The sequence below is a fragment of the Salmo salar genome, chromosome ssa15 (assembly GCF_905237065.1).
Source record: "Salmo salar chromosome ssa15, Ssal_v3.1, whole genome shotgun sequence".
NCBI classification, from domain to species: Eukaryota; Metazoa; Chordata; class Actinopteri; order Salmoniformes; family Salmonidae; genus Salmo; species Salmo salar.
Window position 1 is genome coordinate 79,779,537 of NC_059456.1, and position 27,532 is coordinate 79,807,068.

Here is a 27,532-nt window from a genome sequence, read left to right on the forward strand (position 1 = left end):
TCAGTCAGATTTGTGTGAAGTAAGATTGCATTGTCTATGCGTAGCCTAACTCCTGACGAAAATAAAATGGGTCTGGGGTAAAAACAAACAAAAAAATCGATACAGTAGTATCGCAATACTATTTTTGATGATATTGTATTTATTCTATGACTCCCAAGTATAAATTCTAAAATATATATATTATTAACATCATTTCAACTTCTCTAGCTTGTTATTCATCTTTTTAAATGGTTTCAGCACTTTTATTTCCATGTCTGATCAAAACTCCTTTTCTCATGGCTCTTGTCCCTCTGCAGCAGACATGTTGAGCAATATGTTTGGAACATCGACTCACAATACATATAGAATTGAGAGAGTCGCAATACATATCGGCACCGAAGTATTGTGATAATATCGTATCGTGAGGTCCCTGGCAATTCCCAGGCCTAGCTTGGACATATGGCAAGATGCATTTGCAAGTGTCTTTGGCTGAGCTGCGAACACAAATAGCCAGAGAGGGGAAAGGATAACTCACCCTGTAATGCTTTCTATCTTAGGACCATGTCAAGTGATGTCATAGGTTGTGAAGGGACCCCCCCCGGTGGTCTACAAGCATGGGCGCGACCCCCCCGGTGGTCTACAAGCGTGGGCGCAACACTGGCAAGAGCCTAATGAGATCTGACCTGCCCGTAAGCTCACGCACACATTCTTAGCACCCATTCCAAATGGGACATTCAAATGTTGTTCCTGCAGACAATGCATCAGCACTACAAAAACATTTTTCACCCACATACAGGCCGGAAAGTTCCTGTTAGTGGTGTCATCTCCTCCCCTGTTCATGTGGGAAAGCTTAAAGGTGGACAAAATAATCCTTCCCAAATGGGACTAACAAATGTTGTTCCTGCAGACAAAACAACAAATACCTGAACACCGCAGCAGCTCAATCAGGTAAGAACACTGGGTACCCAGTAGCAGCTCACTTTGTTGAAGCTAACCATCCTATCGCCTTCCTCAAATGCATCACATCGAGCAGCTTACTTTAACAAGGAGGAGGTAACATCGAGACCCTACTGCTACAGAGGGATGCCCACTGGATTTCTGATCTTAAAACGCTGATGAACATGTCTACTTAATGAACATATCTGTCCACAGCTTATTAGCTTGCACATATCACACTCCCATGAAATTGTTGGGGGCATATTATTTATGCAACATTTATTTTTATACAGGTTGTGAAGGACCGAGGTGTGTCTCACCAGTTGCGATAGAGGTAGAGGGAGGTGAAGAACAAGTTGGCGCTCAGGCTCGCTAGGAGGATGCCCGGCCAAAGAGAGCGACCCAAGAGACCTGCAAACCACAACAGAGAAAACAAATGTCAATGTGACCGACCTGGGTTCAAACCTGAGTTGCCTGTGTGCCACAAGTGTGTTATCCCTCTGAGCTAAAGCCTAGGCATTTGCTCAGGTAACTAGGAAGGCAGGCCTATCAGGCAAGGTTACTCATCACAAAACCTTGGTTCCGAACCACCTTTCATTTATACAACTGATTTGATTGAAATGTAGATTGGGTAAATTGCCTGCCAATCTTTCTTACATTTGTCAACCATCATCCATGACCAACCAAGCAATTGAATAATGACAATGTCTTTGGTTAGATGTGATTATTAGATCATTACAAGATATCAGTGCTCACCTTTCCATCCGGGGGTGCTGTCCATGGCTCCTGTGGTGGTGTCCACCATACAGGCTGAGGAGCCTGAGGAGCTGCCCCGTCTCTTCTCGCGCTCCTCTGAGATTACACTGCCCTCCTTCAGCAAGGAGCTCAAGTCTGGAATCACATCGCAGTGGAGCCGTGCGTCAGTCAAACACACATGCACCCGAAGTCATTCCTTTCTCACAGCTTTACATCGGACTATGTTAAGTGGGTCATCGATGAACACATAAGACTAAAAAGAGATGAAATGGATAGATGCCAACACCAGTAATTAATATAAAGCATAAAAATCTGGAGAATCAGTGTAACCCCGCCTCCTTCTCCAAAACACGTGTAAATATCAGCCTCTAAATTTGACCTTTATTATACTTTTGCTAAAATGTTTATTCTATACTACTGAGGCATTTACTTTATGTTCGTTTTCTTATTTTTTATAATTTCTTATTGTTGCATTGGCGAGAAGGAAACAGCAAGTAAGCATTTCATTGGATGGTGTATACCATGTGTATCCTACACATACGAATAATACAACTTGAAATATCACATTTAGTGTACGATCTTTGAATACAACCCCACATGTTCATGCAAAAAAAAAAAAAAAAGACATTCATAAATGCATATCTACACCCAGTGGTTCATACCATTACTACTGTGGTACGGGGATACGTCTGGCAGGTGGAAGCTTCCGCTGTGAAAAGGGGCGGGCTCTGCTGAGAAGTGGTGTGGCGGGGTCGGAGTGGGTGGGGGCTGGTGCTCTGTGTCAGACGAGAAGAGGCGGAGTTTCTGTCCACTGATGTTGAGTCTTGCCGGGCTGATGAGGGGGCGGCGGTGGCGAGAGCTGGAGCTGGACGTGACTGAGCCGGCAACCGAGGGGGTCGGGGAGGGGCATGGGGATGACGGACGGCTCCCAGACTTCAGGGAAAAATAATCTGCTCCAAAAGAAAAAAAAAGGTGGAAGTTGTTTTAGTCAAATCTATGCAACAACTGCAAAACTCATTGTCCTGTTCTATGTTATTCATTGCAGATTTTAACATTTTACATTGAATGTTTTGTGAGAAGATCAAAAAGATGCTAAAGCAGGGGATTCTGCTTTAAATATATAACATTTAAAAAAAGGAACAAATATTTGTTTAAATGTTTTTATGAATATCGCTAGCAACAGAAAATTGCATGCTTACAGTAGAAAATATAATATATTATTTGGTGTCAACTATCTCAACTCTAATACTGAGCAAATTACACTAATTGAAGCAAAGTATACTGACTGGAGTTTCTAAAGCCTTGCTCACACTGCAGGCCTTTATACTGAAATTAGTTTTGTTTTTCAAATCCGTTTTCGACCACTGACCGTCCAGACAGCAAGTTACAAGTGACCAAATCGGATGTGTGTGTGTGTGTGTTCAGACAGCAGTCATTCGCTGACAAGGCTATGCTAGTTGTCATAGTAATGATGGGTGTGTGTGTAGTGGTGTAGGCTGATTGGTGGTGGTGCTTGTGGTTCCTATCACTCAGAAGTTATGTAGCAAGCCAAGTTGACAACAGTGCCTCCCATGGACATTTCCCTGTTGCTTTGAATGTTCAAAATCATAGTGTAAGAACACTTAAAGCCTCAAAGGATAACATGATCGAACTTTCAAAATGAGTCCTTTTTGGCTAGTCACAGCAGTCAACTAGCTAGCTGTTTAGCTTTGTAGCACATTCACTCATTTGTTTGAAAACAATTACCAAGCTAGTTAGCTACCACGTGTTCTAGTCAAACTGTCAACAGAGTAGCGAGAAAACAACAAGATATGTTGAATAACAGTCTAAAAACCACTTGAGGGCAAATCCAAAATTGCAAATAAATAGGATCTGAGTCACTTCAAACTTCCATTGTGAACAAGGCTTTACATAGGCTTTCGAAAAAGCACCTGTGAGTACCAGTCACAGAAAGTGACACTGGCTGCTAGTAATCTTTCTTGACTTAAGATATTCAACACATTGCTCACCTTTGTTTACACAGCTGCTATTAGCAAAAATGTGTTTAGAGTAAGCCTATTAGTTAGAAAGGTATGTTAGAGTTTAAACTTCCTCTTCCAATTATAATGTGGGGTCAAAATAAAAAATGATTTGACAAATCTATTATTTTAAAATGGTTATTACTTCTTCTTGCTATTATCATTCACCTGATAAGACAAAACTATTTTGCTAACATATGATGGGGGTCCCTGGGTCACCGGTTTGCCTGGGTGGGGGTCTCTGGGTAAGAAAAGGTTACCTTACAATTGTTCTACAAGACAACAACAAAAAAAGAGAAAAAAAAAACCAGGGAGAGTTGTAGATACTCTAAATTGCAACATTTATCCACTGCTCAATGTTACCTGAAGGTGGGGAGTCTTTGCACTGTGAAGGTGGTCTACTTCCACTGAACAGGTAGCCGGAATCTAAAATACATGAGCACACTATCAATTAGAACAGGGTTTCCCGAACTTGGTCCTGAGGGCTACCCCTGGGTGCACGTTTTGTTTTCTGCTCTAGCACTTACACAGCTGATTCAAATAACCAACTCATCATCAAGCTTTGATTATTTGAATCAGCTTTGTAATGCCAGGGCAAAAACCAAAACGTGCACACAGGGGAGGGATCCAGGACCGAGTCTTGGAAACCCTGAATTAGAACATTTCCCGGACAAATAAACCTCCATGCAACATGCATACAAAACAATGCAAGTCATTCAGTGATCTCTGTAGCCATGTTTTAGAATTCTAATAGCTAGTGTTGTGAAGCATGTAATAACCGCGCCACATAACCCTGTTACTGCCTTATGTCATTGTACTGTCCTCCTTATGGTATAACTAATTTGATAGTCAGCCAAGAAAGTACCATAGAAGTGCAAGCTACACAGTTATATATGAACACTGGGTGGCGCTGAATCACAGCGCATAGAATGAAAGGCAGAACAGTCATGTACAGAACCTGAAAGACAACCTAAGGCGCCAGCCATCTTACCTGTTCTGGCGAGGGATGGGATGGTGCCGAGGTACAGGGCTCGGTTGAGACGACCGGGCAGGGAAGAGGGAGAGGCTTTGCGTTCTCGGGGGCTCTTCTGTCGATTGATGAGCTGGGAGAGGTTTGGGGGTGGAGTGGGGATGAAGGTAGAGGAGGAGCCAGGGGAGATGGGAGAGAGCAGGGGAGCCTGGGTACCATACCTCGCGTCCACAGAGCTACCGGAAAGGTACCTGCAACAGAAGAAGAGCACAATCGATCCACCACTGAACTCGACACCTCTGCAGATAGCTATGCGAATTGAAATATTTTTTTGGGGGGGATAACAGGGTTTTCCTTCCGTTTTTTTGTAAATACATTATTCAAAATGGAGAAGAGAGTTTGCAGGTAGAGGTAGTTTGGGGGATTTTAATATAGCCAATATTGTTAACAATAGGGGTGACAATTCCAAATCAAATTCTCTGTATAGCCCTCCAGACAAGTATTTCTTAAAAGGCCCGGTGCAGTGAAAATTCAGTTCTTATATCATATTGCACAACTAATGAAACGAACACTTTACTGTGAAAACGTGATCAGTGTTATTTCCTGATAGATTGTATTTTCAACCAGCAACTACATAGGACCTCCTAATCAGCATGGTGACATCATGTGGTAAATTGGTTAATAGACCAAGAGTTCCACACCTCAGCCAATAACAGCTAGTTTTCCCCTCTCCACTCAGTCCACTCCCAGACAGTCCTAGCAGAATTGTTGCTTGAAAATATTTTAGCTAAAAAGCTTTTTTCGCCCCTTTTTAATGGAAATGTATTACGTTAAGGTACTTAATTGTTACCCAAAAATGACTTAATGTCGATATAAAAATGGCAGCCTTGTGCCTTTAGCCATTTTTAATACTGTGAAATCTATTGTGCTAGAAATGTGCTTTGCAAATACAATTAATATTACATCTGTAAAATCATATTTTAATACTTTACAGATGTAATATTAATTATTGTATTTGTAAAGGTCAACTAGTCAAATTGAAGGTTAGGGCAAACAATTTCCGCAAAACAGAAACAGACCATTGAAAATGAGCTACAATGATACCGGCATTGCCCGCTGTACATAAATGATAAAAAGGTGGGGGAGAGTAAAACAAATCGAGAAGGATCACATTGTATTTAACAGTGGATTAAAGTTAGACCTTGCATCCATAGCTTTGTTTATGAATTTGAGTGGTTAGATTTCTCCAGCCCCATCCCTCAGCTGTTAACCAAAACATTTGCGGGATGACCACTGTTGTGTTAACTGCAGATTGCCCCTTAGTAAAGGCAACTCGACATCATTAATGAAGGTAGGCCTATTAAATCCTGGTCGAGGTCGATGACAGTAACCCTTTGTCCGACAATTGGTGACCCAGAGTATACCTCAAACCACCCTGCCAATACTTATTCAAGTGTACATTAAGGCAATGGTCAGACAAGATCAAACAACCCTTCTATCCAGCAGTGAATGTTAGACATGGGATATTGTGTATAGTGATGAGGCTACATGTCAATGGGAGCCATTGACAGTCTATCCCAGCTGTCTGACAAACATGAACCAGCTGACAGTGCCTGTTATACTAGTGGGCTCGTGGCAAACACATAACAATTCATAAAAGATCTTAGTCAGGAGTACACACACAACTGCCACGTCCATTAAGTAGCTTACTTACATTCAGTACAGACAAGGTTTATTTAAGCAATAAGGCACGAGGAGGAGTGGTATATGGCCAATATACCATGACTAAGGGCTGTTCTTATGCACGATACATGGCGGAGTGCCTGGATACAGCCCTTAGTCGAGTTATATTGGCCATTTACCACAAACTTCTGAGGTGCCATATTGCTATTATAAACTGGAAACCAACATAATTAGAGCAGTAAAAATGCATGTTTTGTCATACCCGTGGTATACCACGGCTGTCAGCCAAATCAGCATTCAGGGCACGAACCACCCAGTTTATAAATACATCTAAACAATGTTATATAACATACAGTACACAAGTGTTTCCCAAACTTGGTCCCCGGGACCCCAAGGGGTGCATGTTTTGGTTTTTGACCGAACACTACACAGCCGATTCAAATAATGAACTAATCATTAAGCTTTGATCAGCTGTGTAGTGTTCGGTCAAAAACCAAAACATGCACCCCTTGGGGTCCCGGGGACAGAATTTTGGAAGCACTGCAGTACACTATACCCCCTTCAAATCTAGGCTACTTGGCGTTGACAGAATGAAGTGCTCTCTTCCTAAACACATTAAAAAAAGGAAGTAGGCTGGACTATACTAGTTAAGGTGAAAACCACAGGAAGTTATTTTGTAAAGGTCAAAACACAGGATTAACAGTGACCGGAACATCAGACATCCTTTTCTGACAATTGCACCTGTTGAATGTCCACCGTTTGTCAGTGGCCACTATGTGCAGGTGACTGCAAACACACAATAGCAACTTGCTACTTTTAGCTGTTTCTCTTTGCAGTGTGTCTGAGCTATAACATTCTTTAAAGGTAAGGGTTAAGAACAGGTCAGGCATTTTTCTCATAAAAGAATGGGATAAATAGAAAAGGCATAACATTTCAGTAATTTATTTAAATTTACAGTGATCCAACATACATGGTTTACTAATACAAAATGAACCCAATAGGCTATATAAAGGGTAGTGACAACCTACAATATTCAAGATGCAGTACCCAAGAGAACGTGTTTCAGTTGGAATATGCTGCAGTTCATTTTTTAGAATGGACGGAATAGCTTAAATAGTTGCTTTACCAAAAATATAGTAACTTCACATAAATGGGCATTGGATATTACATGAAAGCTTATATTGTATGTTTTGGAATACACATTAACCCTTCCATACTCAAATATTAATGATAAGATAAAGTACCATAAATTATTTGGTGTATTAAAAGGGATAGTTCAGCCAAATTGCATATTTATATTTTTGTTTCCTTACCTGTAAAGCAGTCTTTGGACAAGGAGACATAAGGAAACAAATGGATTACGTATTTTGTTTGTAATTTGTCTGAACAATCCTTTTAATCTTGTGGAAAATGGGGAACACTTCAATCTCCCTTCAGGGTACTGAATATTTTAGTGTTTCAGCACTGCAACACATATACAGTATAAAAAGTAAGCAAAAAATGCACTAGATTCACAACTAATTAGTTTTTACTATCACATTGTTAGCGGCACACTTATAAATAATGGGCACAAATAGTTTTAAGTTTCATAACCTACAGTCGTCAATTTGGCATAAACTAAAATAACTATAAAGTAATCCCTTGTTACTATGGTGAATAGAAACACACATAACATACACATAAGTGACACTAAGAGACGTATGCTCACAACACAATTAAAAGAATAAGGTTAGGCAAAAAATGTTTGCTAAAAACATTGGTTGAGATAAACAAGTTGTTAGTATCTATTAAATCAGGTATACTAGCATACTCATATGATGCAAAACATGAAGAGTCAAGTACGCTTTCATAGGCAAATGCCAAACTACTAACAGAGGGAAATGTGCTAGAACCAGTTAAATACATTTGGCATTGTAACGCGTATTACATAAATATTAGCTACATACTCATAATATTTTTGCAGATTGAAAACTCTGTCAAAGCAATGTAACAATAATTGGACAGCATCTGTATCCCAGAAATCCAGATTTTCACAACCAACTGTGGGTATTGTCTCATGCTAGGTTTCCATCCAATTAGCGAAAGATTTAATGATATTATAAAATCTGCATAAAACAATATGCAGGTGTTTCCATCAAACTGACTTACTGCACAAAATGTACTTTTGCGGTAAAATTCCCATGTACTGAATTAAAAATATACAAGTTAAATGAGTTTCCATCACATTTTCAACGCTGATGGTTTTGTCAAAAACTGTTGCATTAAATTGCAAATGTGCCCACTATGGTCTTGACACATGCACTCTTGCCAACAGCTCGCAGATACAGTGCGGGTAGGCTACCTACATGAGATTATTATGGATAAGAGCAAGATTATTTGTCAAAACGGCAGCCAAGCATCGATGATTATGTCACCAGAATAAAACCCTCGATATTTATTGGAAAGGAGAAGCACATCACCATGCACTTTCACCACTCTGTGACGTTCATCCGAATTGATTTCATCTGGAGCCTAATAAACTGCATGCTTTCCCGAGTCGTGGTGGGAAGACAACACATCGCGGAACTCCAAGTTTATATTCAATATCATGTGTTTTATATCAATATTTGTACAAAGGCGTTTCCACCGTCATTACTCTCATAATTTATTTGACCAAACTAACAAAGTCTGTCGACATTTATAAAATAGTAGCGGAATTTACTGTTTCCATCAGCCCGGTCGTGACTTTTTCATGCGCCAGGTAATTCATCCAAAGGAAATGGTTAGATGGAAACCTGGTTACAGATGCTGGACTTAGTACATAAACCAAAAAGTTGAGAATGCAACATACAAGTTATGAGTTTGTGCAGTAATGTTACCCTCGAGTACAATCTACAGTCGTTCTTCACATCTATCATTTAAATAAAGTAACTTTCACTCAAAAGAAGATACACATTAATAGTTATAGCATGTTATGCGTAGCATTCCTGTCTAATTTTACATCACCTTCAAAAGCTACATTAAACACAAAGTATCATCAAACCGAATATTAGTGCATGCTTGAGGGCTGGGGAGCTGTCAGTGGATTTTAATAGCCTACATATTGTAAATATGGTGCTGAGGATGAACACAAAATTAGGAAGGTAAAGTGGAGGCACATAGCAGTATAGTTAGGCCTATTACTTCCTCTAAAATATGGATTAGCATATACTTTACAAGAGGATATTGAATTCTACATCAGAACCTAACATGCAAAGACAGAGAGTTAGGGAGGATTGGCATCTCACATTTCCTCTAAAGACAGCCACATTAATGTACCACTCTGGGGAATGAAACAATAAAAATTAAAAAAAACTTGTGTACACAGAATATGAAAAATACAACAACAAAAAAACTTCAGGAGAGCACCCTGTACCTGGGGAAACTACATGTGAACTGTATACAGCTTTCACTTAATCATAAGCTTGTTTGTCTTCTTTAAACAATTAGGCAAAACCTGTGCTACACAACAGTAGAGAAATACAGGTCAAAAGCAGTGCCACTTTTGAGTTTCAATACCAAGAGTAGTCAGTCTTTTTGGTATATTGGTAAAGATGTCAACAAAACCTTTTTTCACAACACCTACCCAACTATCGTTTCATTCAAAACTTCAAGAATAAATTCAGTATGCCAGGAAAGCCAACCAACCCCACTCTATTAGTGTGGTCTTTATAGTCGCAAAACAAAAGGGCAAAATATTTTAGGTAAAAAGCAGTGATGTAACAATATTTAGCCTAGCAGTTTAACAATGAGACACCTTGTCACCCAAGCTTATCACAGTGGCTAGATTTCCATCATTATTGTGAAATAGGCTCGGTCAAACAAACCATACTGTTTTTACAGTGCAAAACTTGTTGGGATGAATTACTGAATTCAGCACAACTGGACTTGACACTGGTGTAGGGCACGGACATTAAACATTAAAAAAGCACATGTGAGATATCTTGTTGCAGGTGCATGGGAAAAAAACAACTTCATAGAGAAACCCGCACATGGGCCTTGGGCAAAAAACTATGGGCTCCATTTTACATGCGTAGTGCAGCCCAGGCAGTGAGCAAAGTATACTGGACGGCAAATAATCCTGGGTTTTGAATAATCTCAGCAAGTAGAACACAAATAGTGTGTGCATGCTTGCCAGCTACTCGATTTGATTCCGGGAAGAGTTTTTTTCCCCCCCAATCTAAACTAACTAGTCCTCTGCCAAAGCCTGTCCCCAGACTCTCTCCTTCCAAAACGTTTATTAGTCCACCAAATATAAAACGTACAGCACACAACGGGAGGCATCGGACGATATTGTCAAACTATTTCGACGGCTAGCAAGTGTTATAGAACTTTCAGATTAAAATCACTTTCCCACTACAATCACTACCCCAGGATTCGTCACAATATTCAGGTTTTGAAATAAAATGACTCACTCTTAGGCCTTTGATTACATTTGATAGGCATGGTTTGCCCTGTCAAAATGTTGTATTAGCCATCAGGGTTTTAAAAACAAGATTGAGGCTTGAGCCATGCTAATGTCAAAGAAAAAGGCAGCACCTCGATCTGTTCATATCTGTTACACAGCCAATTGATTTCGATTTTCTAAGTTATATATATATTTTTTTTTCAAAAGTCAGAAAATACAGCTACAATTTAAGTGTTAGCTATGCTCCATGCTTAATAGGAGTCCCTGTGTAGTTTAGATAGGGTTGTTGGTAAAATTACTTTCCAAATCAACAGGATAAATCAGAAAGCTGCATTAGACAACCAATGCCAAGTAAGAAATCTTCAGATTAGGCTAATAACACAAGCGCATCAATTAGTTGGTTAATATCAGCAAAGCAAAGATGAGAAAAGGCGGGAAAGTCATATGCGTTATAGAAACATATCCTATGTGTTCAGAAGTAGGTCCTAGTGTATTCGGTGGGTCTTATAAGTACATTTAAGTGTCACTGTTCAGATTCTGACCTTCGACCTCTCGCTCTTCTCGGGCCCATGGATTTGCGTGTTGCCACAGCAGCGGCAAAGCCAACCAGGCAACATAAGGAGGTAGTGCCGAGTTTGACTGTATCCAGCCAGCTTGAGACATCAGCTTTCAGGTATCTCTCCACCAAGTACAGGCACAAGACCAGGAACCACAGGACAGAGGCCACGGCATCAATTCGCCTCAATCTGAAAAACCAGGAACAAAGTATATAACTACTATCTGGATTTTTTTTTTTTTTTTTTTTTTAAACAAAAAGGCACTTTTCAGGCCCTCTTGGACCTTCTCTTAATGCCCAAAAGGTCAAAAATCAAAGATAATTTTCAATTTAAGTAGCCAAAACTCCAGATTCAGGCACCAGTGCATACCCGGAATTCTTCGTCATAGAAACAATGAGTTAAGAGGAATAAATTACCTGACAGGTCCTCCTAGACAGACACCAGTGATACAGGTCAGCAGGCCAATGGAGACCACGGCCATCTGATGGTTCCTTCCATACTGCCAGACAAGCTTTGCATTCTCTACGGCCTCCTCTGGAAGCAGCTCCAGCAGGTCTTGGAACACCTGTCCAGCCTCGCTGCTACCGTTTTTGGGAGTCGATTTGTTGGAGGGAGCAGGCTTTGGAGGGATGATCCCTCCGCTTAGTGTTTGGGGTGCACCAGCGGATGCAGTTTGGTCCCCAGAGCCATACAATGCTGTTGCAACTAGGAAGGCACAGGTGAGAAACGCCATGACACGAAGCAATATCACGCCAACTGGTGTGCCGAAGGAGTAGGAGCTCTGTGAAAAAAAGTTTAGAGCGTAAGGATAGATCCAAATTCCTATACTGCCACATCTAGATCCCTTGTGAAGGTTAATAAAATGTGCACACCTATTTATACAGAGTATTCAATTTATGCACTTAAATAATTTCTTGCTGAAACTCATCGAAAGACCTGACGGTGGTAAATGCATTTCTATTTCTTAGAAAATCATTTTCTACTATAAGTATAGTGCTGATGCTTGCTCAACAGTCTTATCAGATGGACTTGTTTCCATTGAAAGTGACCTTTACGAATGCTTTGTCACAGTCTCTGCTGCGTCTGAGCTGGTGGCTGAAGAGCACAGCCCGGAGCTGGCGGTTCTGGTGCTTGATGTAGTACTCCACGGCCGTCTGACAGGGTCTGCACAACTTGTAGGTCTGCTCCACGTGGTGCTTGTACACCTCAATCTCCTCATCATAGTTCTCCTAGGGGAGGGAAACCAAAATAGAATTGTTGTTTTTCTAATGACCACATTGGCTTTATACAAACTCACCGTGGATCACACACACTGCAGTTTTCCACAAATCAAACAGTAAAAAAAAGAATACATACATCTTCCCTTGGGATGAATGAGGCCAACTGCTTGATCTTGACGGACTGGTTGTTGTTGCATTTTTTGCACAACAGCATCTGACAGTTGACCCACTGCAGCGTCTTTGGTGTCTCAGGCAAGGGCACGCCAGCAGATACACCATGGTTTAGATGCTCCGAGAATTGAGCAGGAATAGGTTTGTTGTAGTCACCATTCTAAAAGCAAGCAAGACAAGTACAAGGACCAAAGTGAGGCTCAGGGATTCTTGAAAGATGGGACCATTTCTTTCAATTTTTTTAATATTAACAATATTTAAAAAAAAAAAAAAATTAAATACATATTTTTATAGACCAAAGTATCAGCTATCATCCCATGTAAAGGAACAATCTAATTAAAAGCTTTTTTCATTAAATGCACCTAACTATATTCATGTCAACTCCGTCAGACACCATAAAAGGCATTTTATCTTCATTGTCCCAACAAGTGTTTAAAGGTCGTGATTGTTTCATTCCAACATTACATTATTCAAATATTTTATACAAATGTATTTTGTTTTTGTTTTATGCCACTGTATAATGCTCCAGGGGGGGCAATTTCATTAGCATTTTGGCATGTTTTTCTAGATTCAGAACATAAAACAAGATTTATAACGCAAACATGATCCCTTGTGTCTAGCACAGCAAATACTTCAATAAATGAAGCATATATTGCAGGACAATGATTAACATTTTATCAGAATATTAATAATCTATTTTAAAGTGATGCTAGAACTGTTCTGTATAATTTCAGCCAGTAATTTTGAAAGTGGCACTCACAAGCCAACCTGTCAATTAAGTAAGCTGTTTTAGCCTGAAGATAATTCTCTTGCTTTGGTATGTTTCCGTCATTGCAAGTCCTGAAGAGCAGGAATGTGTGAAGGGTTTTGTCCCAGCCCAGCGTTAACACCCGATTGAAATAATCACTGTACATCAGATCCGTAAATCTGAGGCCTCACGTTTAATCCCACAAATAAGGACCCTGTCTGGTGCCACCACAGTTATACATAGAGATAAATGATCAATTTAAACAATTTTACTCTGCGCTATACACCTCAATCTCCTGAAGACCCTTTGCTGATTGATTCATTCTTTAATGGCTTGAATATGCCTTCAATTGATAGACTCCCATGACTGTCTAGAAGAAGAATTTATACCTGAGGAGATTGCAACAGCAGTGTCCGCAATGAAAAGTGGTAAATCACCGGGTCCGGACAGTTTTCCAACTGAATTTTACAGGACGTTTTCTGGTCTGCTTTGCCCATTCTTGTCTCGATTATTTGCAGAGTGCCTTAATACCTCAAAGTTACCGCCTAGTCTTCATCAGGCTTCAATTTCATTACTATTAAAGAAAAACAAAGACCCCCTGGAATGTGGATGCTATCGCCCAATTTCGCTTTTAAACCTGCGATTACAAAATCCTAGCCAAGCTTTTAGCCATCCGTATGGAAGGCTCGCTCCACCAAGTAATACACTCTGACCAGACTGGCTTTGTGAGAAATGGGCATTTGTTTTTCAATATTAGACGCCTTATGAATATACTGTACACCCCAGCGTTGGGGGACCCGGAGGTGGTGGTCTCACTTGATGCGGAAAAAGCTTTTGACCGCGTTGAGTGGGACTACCTAACAGCTGCCCTTTATAGATTTGGCTTTGGCCCCAAATTCATTGTGTGGATAAAGATTCTTTATTTTTCTCCCATGGCTTTGGTACGGACAAACAACTTGTCCTCTAACTATTTTGCCTTGCACCGCGGATCCAGACAGGGTTGTCCACTCTCCCCCTTGTTGTTTGCTCTGGCAATCGAGCCTCTCGCCATTGCACTACGCTCTAATGATGCCATTCAAGGTATAATCAGGACGGGCTTAGAGCAGAAAGTCTCGCTATATGCCGAAGACCTCCTTTTGTTTATCTACAACCCTGATACCTCATTGCCATGTGCCTTATCTGTTCTTAAAAAGTTTGGCTCAATCTCAGGGTACAAGCTGAATCTAGGCAAAAGTGAGCTTTTTCCTGTAAATAAGGCTGCTTTAAAGTGCTCTTTTGCAAGATTTCAGTTTAGGATTGTCCGGGATCAATTCACCTACTTGGGAGTTAAAGTGACATGGAAATATTCAAATTTGTTTCAGGAAAACTTTGTTGCTCTAGCAGACAGTTTGAAACCATCTTTTACTTTTTGGAATTCGCTACCTCTTTCTCTTATTGGAAGGATTAATGTCATTAAATTGAATGTGTTGCCCAAATTGTTATATTTATTTCAATGTTTACCCATTTTTGTTCCAAAATCTTTTTTTAATACACTGGATCAAACATTCATGTATTTTATTTGGGATGGCAAGGTACCACGGATTGGTAGAAGACATTTGCAGAAGCATATGGCACTGGGTGGTTTAGCTCTACCAAATTTTCAGACATACTATTGGGCTGCAAATTTCAGAGCCCTTTTGTACTGGCTGCAGACTGATCCTACTGGCCCTAGACCACTCTGGGTCCAGATGGAGTCAATCATGTAAACCTGCTGCACTTTCTTCTGTGTTGTGCTCGTCTCTCCCAGTGTCCCTAGACAAAAGGTGTGTCAACCCAATTGTAAAGCAGTCTCTTAAAATTTGGAATCAGTTCCGTTTAGCCTTTAGCCTCCAAGGCTTTTCTCTATCAGGCCCAATCAATCAGAACATCTTATTTCCTCCATCTTTGAATGATGTGGCTTTTGCCATCTGGCACTCACTAGGCCTCTCCTCACTAGCCCAATTATTCTTTGATGATACATTTGCCTCTTTTGCTCAGCTACAGGAAAGGTTCAACCTCCCCCAATAACACTTTTTCCGCTATCTCCAAACTAGGAACTTTGTCAGAGCTAACACACCTGAATTTCCCCATAGGCCTGCGAATACAGCTATAGAGCACATCTTTGAGCTGAACAAGGTTCCTAGGGGAGCAATTTCAGATGTATATGCAATCATTAATAACTTTCTTTGGTGCCTATAAAGACTCGTTGGGAAAAGGACACCTGGGAATCTGTGCTGCACAAGGTGCATTCGTCCTCTTTTAGCACTAGACACAGCCTCATTCAATTCAAGGTGGTTCACCACATCCACTCGTCCGGGGCCAAACTTGGAAGAATATTCTCTGATTTTGATCCTACCTGTGTCAGATGTAAAACGGAACCAGCCACACTGTTGCAAATGTTTTGGGGCTGTCAGATTTCTGGGAATTAATATTTAAATGTTTCTCTGATATATATATATATATATACATACACACTGCTCAAAAAAATAAAGGGAACACTTAAACAACACAATGTAACTCCAAGTCAATCATACTTCTGTGAAATCAAACTGTCCACTTAGGAAGCAACACCGATTGACAATACATTTCACATGCTGTTGTGCAAATGGAATAGACAACAGGTGGAAATTATAGGCAATTAGCAAGACACCCCCAATAAAGGAGTGGTTCGGCAAGTGGGGACCACAGACCACTTCTCAGTTCCTATGCTTCCTGGCTGATGTTTTGGTCACTTTTGAATGCTGGCGGTGCTTTCACTCTAGTGGTAGCATGAGACGGAGTCTACAACCCACACAAGTGGATCAGGTAGTGCAGCTCATCCAGGATGGCACATCAATGCGAGCTGTGGCAAGAAGGTTTGCTGTGTCTGTCAGCGTAGTGTCCAGAGCATGGAGGCGCTACCAGGAGACAGGCCAGTACATCAGGAGACGTGGAGGAGGCCGTAGGAGGGCAACAACCCAGCAGCAGGACCGCTACCTCCGCCTTTGTGCAAGGAGGAGCAGGAGGAGCACTGCCAGAGCCCTGCAAAATGACCTCCAGCAGGCCACAAATGTGCATGTGTCTGCTCAAACGGTCAGAAACAGACTCCATGAGGGTGGTATGAGGGCCCGACGTCCACAGGTGGGGATTGTGCTTACAGCCCAACACCGTGCAGGACGTTTGGCATTTGCCAGAGAACACCAAGATTGGCAAATTCGCCACTGGCGCCCTGTGCTCTTCACAGATGAAAGCAGGTTCACACTGAGCACGTGACAGACGTGACAGAGTCTGGAGACGCCGTGGAGAACGTTCTGCTGCCTGCAACATCCTCCAGTATGACCGGTTTGGCGGTGGGTCAGTCATGGTGTGGGGTGGCATTTCTTTGGGGGGCCGCACAGCCCCCCATGTGCTCGCCAGAGGTAGCCTGACTGCCATTAGGTACCGAGATGAGATCCTCAGACCCCTTGTGAGACCATATGCTGGTGCGGTTGGCCCTGGGTTCCTCCTAATGCAAGACAATGCTAGACCTCATGTGGCTGGAGTATGTCAGCAGTTCCTGCAAGAGGAAGGCATTGATGCTATGGACTGGCCCGCCCGTTCCCCAGACCTGAATCCAATTGAGCACATCTGGGACATCATGTCTCGCTCCATCCACCAACGCCACGTTGCACCACAGACTGTCCAGGAGTTGGCGGATGCTTTAGTCCAGGTCTGGGAGGAGATCCCTCAGGAGACCATCCGCCACCTCATCAGGAGCATGCCCAGGCGTTGTAGGGAGGTCATACAGGCACGTGGAGGCCACACACACTACTGAGACTCATTTTGACTTGTTTTAAGGACATTACATCAAAGTTGGATCAGCCTGTAGTGTGGTTTTCCACTTTAATTTTGAGTGTGACTCCAAATCCAGACCTCCATGGGTTGATAAATTGTATTTCCATTGATTATTTTTGTGTGATTTTGTTGTCAGCACATTCAACTATGTAAAGAAAAAAGTATTTAATAAGATTATTTCTTTCATTCAGATCTAGGATGTGTTGTTTAAGTGTTCCCTTTATTTTTTTGAGCAGTATATATATATATATATATATGACACTGTTATAGATCAGTATCCCCTCACAGCCCTTTTTGGTGTACTGCCCATAGGTACACCCCTGCCATTAATAGACAACAGCTCAAGGACAGAACAACATAAAATCCCATTTAAAAAATAATAATAATAAAAAAGGCACACGTAGCCTACATAGCAATACAAACACAAACTATCTATGTCAAATAGGGGAGAGGCGTTGTGAGCTGTTGCTTTATCATTTTTTTTAAAACCAGGTTTGCTGTTAATTTGAGCAATATGAGATGGAACGGAGTTCCATGCAGTAATGGCTCTATATAATACTGTACACTTTCTTGAATTAGTTCTGGATTTGGGGACTGTGAAAAGACCTCTGATGGCATGTGTATGCAAACAATTTGGGATTTTCAACACACTGTTTCTTATAAAAGGAAGTGATGCAGTCAGTCTCTCCACAATTCTTAGCCAAGAGAGACTGGCATGCATTGCATGTATATCAGCCCTGTTATTACTTTGCCCTAAGTCATTACTCGGAACAATTGATGGTATTGATCTATAACGCATGCTCCACTCTTTAGTTGGAAGTTGAACTTGTTGACTTGTGCCAAAGTGGCAGCTGCTAAGGGAGCAGTGGCAGACCAGACGACTGCAGCCAAGGCAGCACTGGTCCACACCTGTCGGGTGAGTAGTATTGGTTGGTACAGTATGTGCCTCCCTGCTGAAAAAACAGCACAGACCAGCCTACATTTCAAGCTGGTCTGTCCATGATGGTCTAGCTGGTTACAATGTTGGTCTAGCTCAGGGATGGGCAACTGACCCTTTGTAGGCCTGCGGATCAATTTCCACAAAAATAAAAACACCCCATCGGGTTCTCTCCACTTACTGTTGAGACTTCGAATACACAAGGTGCAATTTTTAAATTTGGTTGTGCATCAAACATTTTTTTCTTGTTATGTCAGTCACTGACAGTCACTCAAGCAGCCCACGTCAGCATTTTTTTTTTTTAGATTGGTAAGTTAGTCTAGCTAGCCAGCTAAACTTGTAGTAATCATTTTTTTAACTACCTGCACCAGTGACTGGTGGACCAAAAATAGTTTCAGGCCCTATATACAGTGCATTCGGGAAGTATTCAGAGCCGTTGACCTTCTCCACACTTTGTTACTTTACAGTCTTATTCTAAAATGGAATAAAGTGTTTTTTTCCCCTCAATCTACAAACAGTATCCCATAATGACAAAGCAAAAACAGGTTTGCAAGCTTTGCACAACTGTATTTGAGGAGTTTATTCCATTCTTCTCTGCAGTTCCTCTCCAAGTTGTAGAAACATCTTCAAGGATGATCAATGGAAACAGGATGCACCTGAGCTCAATTTTGAGTCTCATAGCAAAAGGGTCTGAATACTTATGTAAGGTATGTTTTTTATTTTTAATACATTTGCTAAAATGTCTAAAAACCTGTTTTTGTTTTGTTATTATGGGGTATTGTGTGTAGATTGATGAGGAATTGTTTTTATTTAATACATTTTAGAATAAGTCTAACTTTACAAAATGTGGAAAAAGTCAATGGGTCTGAATACTTTCCGAATGCAATGTTGGTCCATTATATTTTCTACATACTTTACATCTGGTTTTAGTCATTTACACTGAAAATATTAACAAAAAACAGCCCACCCAAGACTGTTGTATGCAGAAAAAACCCTGGATTGTAAATATCTGATTGCTACCAGGATAGTAATATGTACAACACCAAAAGCATATAAATAAGCATATAAATAAGCCAAAAATGTTCGTTTTCATCTATATCTTTTGTTTTGGAACAAGGAAGCTAGTAGCTAGCTGACAGCAAAGGTGTTGGCTTGAGACGAAGTCAAAGAGCTTGCAGGGATTTGTCTACTTTGTTGCCAATTAGCATTTTCAAATCAGTAAATAGAGCCGAATATATTGATGAATAAGATTGGAATCATTTCCGTGTTTGACCACTAGGTTTTATGACAACACAAGTACTCTATAGCTGACCCTGCTCATTCCTGAGTTTGAAATGTTGATCCTTTGCTCAGGACAAGGGCATTTCCTGGCAGAGAGACATGGACATTAATAATATGGAAAATTACAAAAACAAATCTTATCCCTTATAAAATTCACCTGAAGCAATTTTGTAGATCAAATAATACAAATGAAATGTCCTTGCCAGACAAGGATTGTCCTGACTTTCATGAATCCCTGAAATGTATACGGCATTATAGGTAAGTGTGCAAGTACTATTCAGGGCTCGACATTAACGCTTGTCCTCTTGTCCGGGACAATAAAATAAAAAATTGTCTGACAAGAAAAATAGATTTAAGTTGTCTGAATGGACAAGTAAAAAGAAAAATAATAATCACAAAATCAAACAATAACTCCGATCAGAATTGGATTAGAGGCCAACGTTGGAATAATATTAAAATCAATTTTTCATATACATAAATAAAAAAAGCCTACACGTCAAAGTGTAGGTGATTAGCTACAGCCTCATGTCCAAACCGATGCGGACATGAAACGCCAGAAAATGTTGCCAAACTTTAATGACTTAATTAGGCACCCCCTACCCCCAGGCTAAACGCCAGTCATGTTTGTCAAATATAATTAAGGATAATTGTTTCCTGCTAATTGCATTGTGCGCATTGTTGAGCTTATAATATGAAGAAATAAAACTAGATCAATATTTTAAGCTAAACGTCTGATCTGTTGCATCAGCCTCATTGCTTCTAAAAAACATTTTAATGTGCAGTGTTATGAATTCTGGATCCGTCATCCCAGAGTCAGCTTTGAATCAGACATTTTTTATTGTCCCAGGGATGACGGCACACCTTTCATTTCAAGCCCTGGAGAGAATTATTTTATAAACGCCAAAAGTATTTGGTTGTAACTGTAATGTTGCAATACTTTAGAGGCTACCAAGAGGGGAAAACCATCCTCCAGCAGAGCCTTAAAGCGGCAGTGTTGTAACCTACATTTGTGTGTGATTCTCTAACGGTAAAAAAGATAGTAATGCATTTATTTTGTGTCATACATTGATGTAAAAATGGTGCTAAAGATTATTTTTTATTTTTGGATAAGTGACTTGGGGGGAAAAAAATTCTGTCCTACTTGTCCAAAGGACAAGTCATCAAATACTTGTCCAAAGGACAAGTGGATAAAAAATGTAGTCAAGCCCGGCTACTGATTTGACAAAGCAAGATCCATCATGTTGACACGGTCCACCATCTATGACACGCAACAATCAGCTGCATTGACAATCAGTAGTGTGGATATAATTGTGTGAGATGAATTGCAGTACCTCCTGGAAGCCGTTGTACTGCTCGCAGTTGGGGCAGTCCCAGCAGTTTCTGTTTCCATATGGGACCACTGAGTCCTGGTTGCAGAACCAGCAATTCACATTGACATGTGTGGGTTTCTTTCTGTATAGGGAAGAGAAGTGTTTTACTTTAGATACACTGTCTAAAGGTGACATTGCTGATCCAGGTGAATAGCTAGATGCAGAGTTGTGGACACGAGTCACAAATTTGATGACTTGAGACTCAACTTGATAGAAATTAAAATGACTTGGAGCCTCAAGGCTCGACTTGAGACTGATTACTTGTAATTCTGTCTAGGTTCTCCGTGCATTACTCTCCACTCAGCCAGAGACAGTAGACGCAGCATCACCCTTGCAAAAAAAGTTGGCTAGTGAAACGCACACTCGGCCCTCTGACTGGAGAGAGGTCGGGTAAGCTAGCAAACAGACTGCTGATTTGCTGTACAGCTGTAGAATCGGGTGCAGTGCAAACGTAAAATTGTAGGGCGAGAGGATGGCCATAAATAGGATGCTCCACAAAAAAACTGGTGATCAATAATATTAACTGTTTATTTTGCAAACTCAACAGCATTGGGGCACCAAGCAAAAATTACTACCGTAGGCCTACTGGCCATTTAGTAGGCTGTCAAAATTGTTGAAATGTATACATTTACTTATGAAGATTGCATTTGGAATTTGTTCAAATTAATTACTGTAGGCGCATCTCTCCACTTGTGATCGCCAAACTCCCGCCAGTGGAGGAGAGTGCTTTGTTCTCTTGTTGAAATTTTTGACGTTGCTTTCACACATCTAAATGCATGTGGCAAATCTATATTCCATCTAAACCTATAATAATTGCCGGTGTTTCATCATTCCATCCACATACCTTTTATTGCAACACTTGGACATTTGTTTCATACCATACATTTTCATTTAGTCCTACCATTTCTTACCCTCCGAGTGGGCGCAATGTTTATTACGCACATAAACATTCGCAAGACTCATAGAGGTAGATGTTCTGTTAATTTAATTCAATGTATGGTTTTCTTCGCTCATATATCCCAGGTTATGTCGGGGGTTCTGTGTCCTAGGTCTTTGTCATTCAGCTTGTGCATTATAGGAGTGCACGTGCCTCACTGCGCATAGAAATAGGCTACGTGACCCGAGCACAACACTTTGAGTTAATAGGTTCAATAAGATTAATTATTGTTCCATGTATGAACGGTGATGAAATATCATTAAGTCTGATTAAGACGAATGTACCAATGATGGGGAATTGCCTTTTACATTGTAGAACCAGTTTATCGGTTGTAATTGCCAAGTGGGTAATTGTATGATCCTAGGAGGGGCTAAATGCAAATACTGTATGTACCTGTTTGAGCTCCTGTTAGACATTCGATTTGGTTTCAAGGGGAAGCTGTGCAGTCTCACCCTCCTCTACCTATGTCCGTTCAGATACGACAGGTTAAGCCTCATACACAGGCATTTTCCTGTGTATATTTGGTCAATCTACTCGTCTTTTTAGTATGATATGGCGCTTTCACCATTGGATCACCAAGACCCGTAAATAAATCTACTCTGAGCACGTCAACCTGCCTTGTCTTCTACTGATTTCATGCCCTTATGACTGCTACAAGGTCCCTATTTTACAATGACAATCAAAATATATGTTGTAGACAAAATAAGAAAAAGGGCTGTCTGGTAGCCTCAATAAAAATACAAAGATTTGCAATGACAAGTTCAACTACATGTATAGATTTTTTTTTTACTAGACTTGAGACTTGCTCTTAGAATGCATGACTTGGACTTCACCCATTATAATTGTGACTAGACTTGAGACTCTTGACCTTGTTACTTGCGACTTTAATAATCGTGACTTGGTACCACCTCTGGCTAGATGGAACACGGTTTCGCAGAAACACATCATAGGATATTCATGCGAAAGTGTGACTTGAATGTAAAACTAAATAGCTAACTATATCTGCAAACAGCATGGTTTAGGCTAGTCCGATTAATCAGGCCATAATACACAATTAATTGGTACATACAGCCTGAAACGAATGCCTGCAAAATCGTGTAAATGTTCCTTACAATCAAGAACGTTGAATGAAATGAGATTTAAATTTACTCTACCAATTGTCTGTGCGGTACCAAAATGTGAGACAATTTGCTCACCAATACTAGCTATTGAACCAAACATGCCATGACAATGAAAATTGTAAATTCTGAATCAGGGGAGGATGATAAAACATCCACACCTTTCTTTTTTGATTTTAGATTGAAATCCAAATAAATAAATCTTGTCATGGCATTCTTGGTTCAATAGAAAACTGAATATCCAATATAAAACGTTCTAACTATTGAACCAAGCATGCCACGAAACACACTTTTTATTCAGATTTCAATCTTAAAACAAAAAAAGGTTGTGGATTGTTCTCCAATCTCCCGATTCAGAATATAGCATTTTCATGGCATGCTTGGTTCAATAGCTAGTATTGGTGAACAAATGTCTAAAATTGAGACCGCACAGACCGGTAGAGTATGTTAAGTTTGAATGTAATTGTACGAAACCTTCTGGATTGTAAGGAACATTTACACGATTTTGCAGTCATTCGTTAGAGGCTGTAGATACTAGGGGTGAAACAGTACGTGTATTCGTATTGAACCGTTCGGTACAGGGTCTACGGTGCAGTACGCACTGTGAACCGAACATTACTTTAATCATATATTATAGCTAGGAAGATATATACATATATCATTGTAAAGAAAATATTATTGCATAAACCAATGGCGTGTAAATTAACATGGGAAAAATATCCACATAGTAATTAGGTTGTATTAAAAAATAAAGAGTTGTTTCGTCTCGTAGCTGTATGCAGCTCCGCTCATTAGTTATTTCACTCCAGCGAGAACAGAGCTAAGAGACCGTCGTAGCAGCAATTAACTGATGAAGGAATTAGCAGTTAGCTGAATGCAAAGGAGCAACATGGCAAGCCAGAACTAGAAGATGCCCCAGTATCATTCAGGTCTGCCGTCTGGGAACATTTCGGTTTCCCTGTAAACTATAACAGGCTTTGCCAACGAGTGGTGTTAAAATGTCTACAACATGTAGGCTCTGTTCATTGCCGATAGACCATTCGAGTGGCAATACAAGTAACATGACTACTCATTTGCGCCGGCATCACCCCAAAGTGCCAATTGGTGGGACTATGTGGAAAAAAATGAAACGGCAACCACCTCTCCCCACAGCCTTCAGGCAGCAATATGTGGCTGACTCCGGTAGGGCTAAAGAAATCAATGCAGCGATAGCAAAATTCATAGCGGCAAATATGAGACCTTTCTCTGTAGTAGAGAACGCGGGGTTCAGAAACATGTTTCACCTCTTTGGGCTAGGGGGCAGTATTTAGACATTCGTATGAAAAGCGTGCCCAAAGTAAACTGCCTGTTACTCAGGCCCAGAAGCTAGGATATGCATATAATTGGTAGATTTGGATATGGATAAACACTTTAAAGTTTCTAAAACTGTAAAAAATAATGTCTGTGAGTATAACAGAACTGATATGGCAGGCGAAACCCCGAGGACAAACCCCCCCCCCCAAAAAAAAAAATATTTCAGCCAACCACTGTTTTCAATGGCTGTCACTTTTATTATAAAGGTGAAAACCTCCCAGATTGCAGTTCCTAGGGCTTCCACTAGATGTCAACAGTCTTTAGAAAGTTTCAGGCTGGTTTTTGGAAAAATGAGCTACAAGTTGTAGTTTTTCTAAGTGGCTCCCATTTTGCCTGTATTGTTTCCATGCACGTGGAGGAAAGCACATTCTTTGTTATTTATCTCTGGTAATGAACATACCATTCTCCGTCAAATTGTATTGTTTATTTACGTATTAGGGTACCTAAGGTTTGTTATAAACGTTGTTTGACTTGTTTGGATAAGTTTATTGGTAACATTTGAGATTCATTTTGTATGCATTTTGAAGGAGGGAAACCGGTGGATTATTGACTGAAGCGCGCCGGCTAAACTGAGTTTTTATGGATATAAAAAAGGACTTTATCGAACAAAAGGACCATTTGTGATGTAACTGGGACCTTTTGGAGGGCCAACAAAAGAAGATCTTCAAAGGTAAGGCATTTATTATATCGCTATTTCTTGCTTTCGTGGCGCACCTGCCTGGTTGAAAAATGTTTTTTCATGGTTTTGTATGCGGGGCGCTGTCCTCAGATAATCGCATGGTGTGCTTTCGCCGTAAAGCCTTATTGAAATCTGACACAGCAGCTGGATTAACAAGAAGTTAGGCTTTATTTTGATGTATTACACATGTATTTTCATTAATGTTAAATATTTATATTTCTGTAGTTTGAATTTCGCGCTCTGCAATTTCACCGGATGTTGTCGAGGTGGGTCGCTAGCGGAACGCCTGTGCTAGAAAGGTTAAACATGTTTAAACTAAAGAACAACTTGAGAGCGAGTTGTCAGAAACGCTGTCTGTTTCTCTAACAGACAGTTGGACTACTTGATCGACAGAGCGCTACCTTACTGTAACGGCTCATTTCATTACGGCAGAGTGGGAGATAAAAAGTGTCCTTCAAACATGTCCCCTTGAGTGTAGTCACACCAGTGTAAACTTGGGGGAAGAGCTAAGGGAAATAGTTGCAGTGTGGAAGTTGGAGAGGGATAATGTAACGATTCCTGTGACCACTGACAACGCTAGAAATATTGTAAATGCAGTTGCACTAGCTGGATTGGGGCCACAGATAAGATGCTTTGCTCACGTAATTAATCTAGCATCTCAAAAAGCAATGTCAGTGAATCCAATCTCTTGCCTCCTAGCAAAAATCAGGAAGGTGGTATCCTTCTTTCATAAAAGCACAACTGCTGAACATGTTTTCAAGACAAAACAGGAGATGCCGGAGCTGCCAAACCACAAACTAATCCAAGATGTCCCTACTAGATGGAATTCAAGCCATGACATGGTTGAGAGATACCGTGAGCAGAAAGTTGAGGTGTATTCTACACTGACTGATCAAGATGTGAGGAAGAAGGTCAAAGGTATTGTGACTTTGTCTGAAAATGACATAAGACTAGCAGAGGAAGTTATCAAAGTATGCAAACCTCTCAAAACAGTCATAACACTGATATGCACTGAGAACATTCCATCAGTTTTCATGGTCCTGCCTATGAAAACAATGATCCTGAAATCAATGGTGGCATCTGATGAAGATGAACCCGCAGTAAGGGATGTCAAGACTGCCATCAGAGTTAACATGGAGCCTAGATATGCTGAACCTGATGTTCAAGACTTCTTACACAAGAGCACTGCTTTGGACCCCAGGTTCAAGTCCCTGCTGCACCTGGATGCGGCTGCTTGTCTGAGAGTCTACAATGAACTCACAGCAGAGATTGTGACCAATATACAACAGGTATTGTGTTTATTTTGTTCATGTGACATTTATTTGATTAATTAGTGATTTAACAATTAATTATAAAGTAATAATTGTAATTGTCATAATAATGTCTGATATATATTTCTAACAACAAATCATATTTTTAAAGCCACTTCAGAGATAGCAATTTATCTAATTTAATTCTGCAAGGTCAAGCCACAGATGCCACAGGAACCAACCCCTCTCCAGAGACGGCAGACAACAGGGGTTCTCCTCCAGAAAAGAAGTCTACCATGGCTGAGCTTTTTGGGGATTGTTCATAACCCAGGAGGGAACCAAGGTCACAGAGGAGATGACCTCATACCGGGAAGTGGACCGTATTGCTCTGGATGTTGATCTATTTACATGGTAGAAGACCAAAGAGTTAACATACCCTCATGTTGCCATGTTAGTAAGGCGCTACCTGGCTGTCCCTAGCGAGAGGGTATTCTCCACAGCGGCTGACAATGTCACAGCAAGCCGATCTGTGCTCACTGCAGATAATCTGGATACATTAATCTTAAAGAAAAACTTAAATCTGATTATTATTATTTTTTTCTTCTTCAAGTAACCAGTCTCAAGTGGTCCTATTTTGTTTAAGGCACTGCAATGTGACTTAATTTTTAAACCGTAACGTTACCGAACCGTGAGTTTTGTGAACCGTTTCACCACTAGTAGATACCAACTGTTTGTATTATAGACTAATTAAATCAGACTAGGTTAAGGCTAGCGAACTACCAGGTGTGTTAAAATAAATGAAACGTGATACATTCGAGGCGGACATCCTGTAGCGTAATGTTACTACTAGTCAAAGGCGCGCGGGGGGCCCACTCGCCACGGACAATGTTAGTTAGCTAGCAGCTATCTAGCTAGTTCATTACCAGTTGACAGGCGATTCGCAGGAATATTATTTGGTCATAGGATGTTATATTATTCGTTTTAGATGGCTGCAACTAATGTTAGTAGTGTATGATTACGTGTTAGTTGGCTCATTAGCTGCGTGAAATATGATAAGCAAACATGGCAGACTAGCTAGTTCACTGCATACCTTGTTGCAATTTTGTAAATCAGAGCTCCCCCAGCCATAAAGACCGTTGCTCCGGCTCCTCCGTACATGAATTGAGGATATTCCAAGATCAGCTGGTTGAACGCCTCCATTTATTCCCAGTGTTTGGCGGTTATCTAAAACAGAAGTGTATGTATGGCAGCTAGTGTTTATATTTCTAGACATGTATCGAGCATGCACGAGGCAAACTCTGAATTGACCTCT

At 40.6% G+C, this 27,532-nt stretch overlaps 2 protein-coding genes across 3 annotated transcripts in view; both read right to left on the bottom strand.

Annotated features, from left to right (window-relative positions):
- The window catches only part of pik3cd (phosphatidylinositol-4,5-bisphosphate 3-kinase, catalytic subunit delta), a 62,040-nt gene extending 60,784 nt beyond the window's left edge, over window positions 1–1,256 (bottom strand). The window contains exon 1 of the mRNA XM_014145771.2: window positions 1,236–1,256. The gene's annotated coding sequence lies outside the window, so the exon portion shown is untranslated. The remainder of the gene's footprint in view (window positions 1–1,235) is intronic.
- Window positions 611–27,532, bottom strand: tmem201 (transmembrane protein 201). 2 transcript variants are annotated; one of them, XM_014145776.2, is made up of 11 exons: window positions 27,311–27,532; window positions 20,845–20,965; window positions 12,682–12,876; window positions 12,375–12,554; window positions 11,742–12,106; window positions 11,311–11,514; window positions 4,681–4,910; window positions 4,053–4,115; window positions 2,334–2,621; window positions 1,672–1,806; window positions 611–1,326 (listed from the first exon to the last, which is right to left on the bottom strand). In XM_014145776.2, the coding sequence occupies exons 1-11, from the start codon at window positions 27,418–27,420 to the stop codon at window positions 1,232–1,234; spliced, it is 1,986 nt and encodes a 661-aa protein (XP_014001251.1). In that variant the 5' UTR covers window positions 27,421–27,532; the 3' UTR covers window positions 611–1,231. The 2 variants fall into 2 exon arrangements, with proteins under 2 accessions (XP_014001251.1, XP_014001252.1); XM_014145777.2 differs by lacking the exons at window positions 611–1,326; window positions 1,672–1,806; window positions 2,334–2,621; window positions 4,053–4,115; window positions 4,681–4,910 and having other exon boundaries at window positions 7,269–11,514.

Excerpts from the sequence above, each read along its gene's own strand:
- tmem201 (XM_014145776.2), bottom strand. The coding sequence starts at position 27,420 with ATGGAGGCGTTCAACCAGCTGATCTTGGAATATCCTCAATTCATGTAC. Across the intron at positions 12,555-12,681 it reads CATTCATCCCAAGGGAAGAT|GAGAACTATGATGAGGAGAT; the intron begins GTATGTATTCTT and ends TCCCTCCCCTAG. Across the intron at positions 1,327-1,671 it reads CAGCACCCCCGGATGGAAAG|GTCTCTTGGGTCGCTCTCTT; the intron begins GTGAGCACTGAT and ends TGTGGTTTGCAG.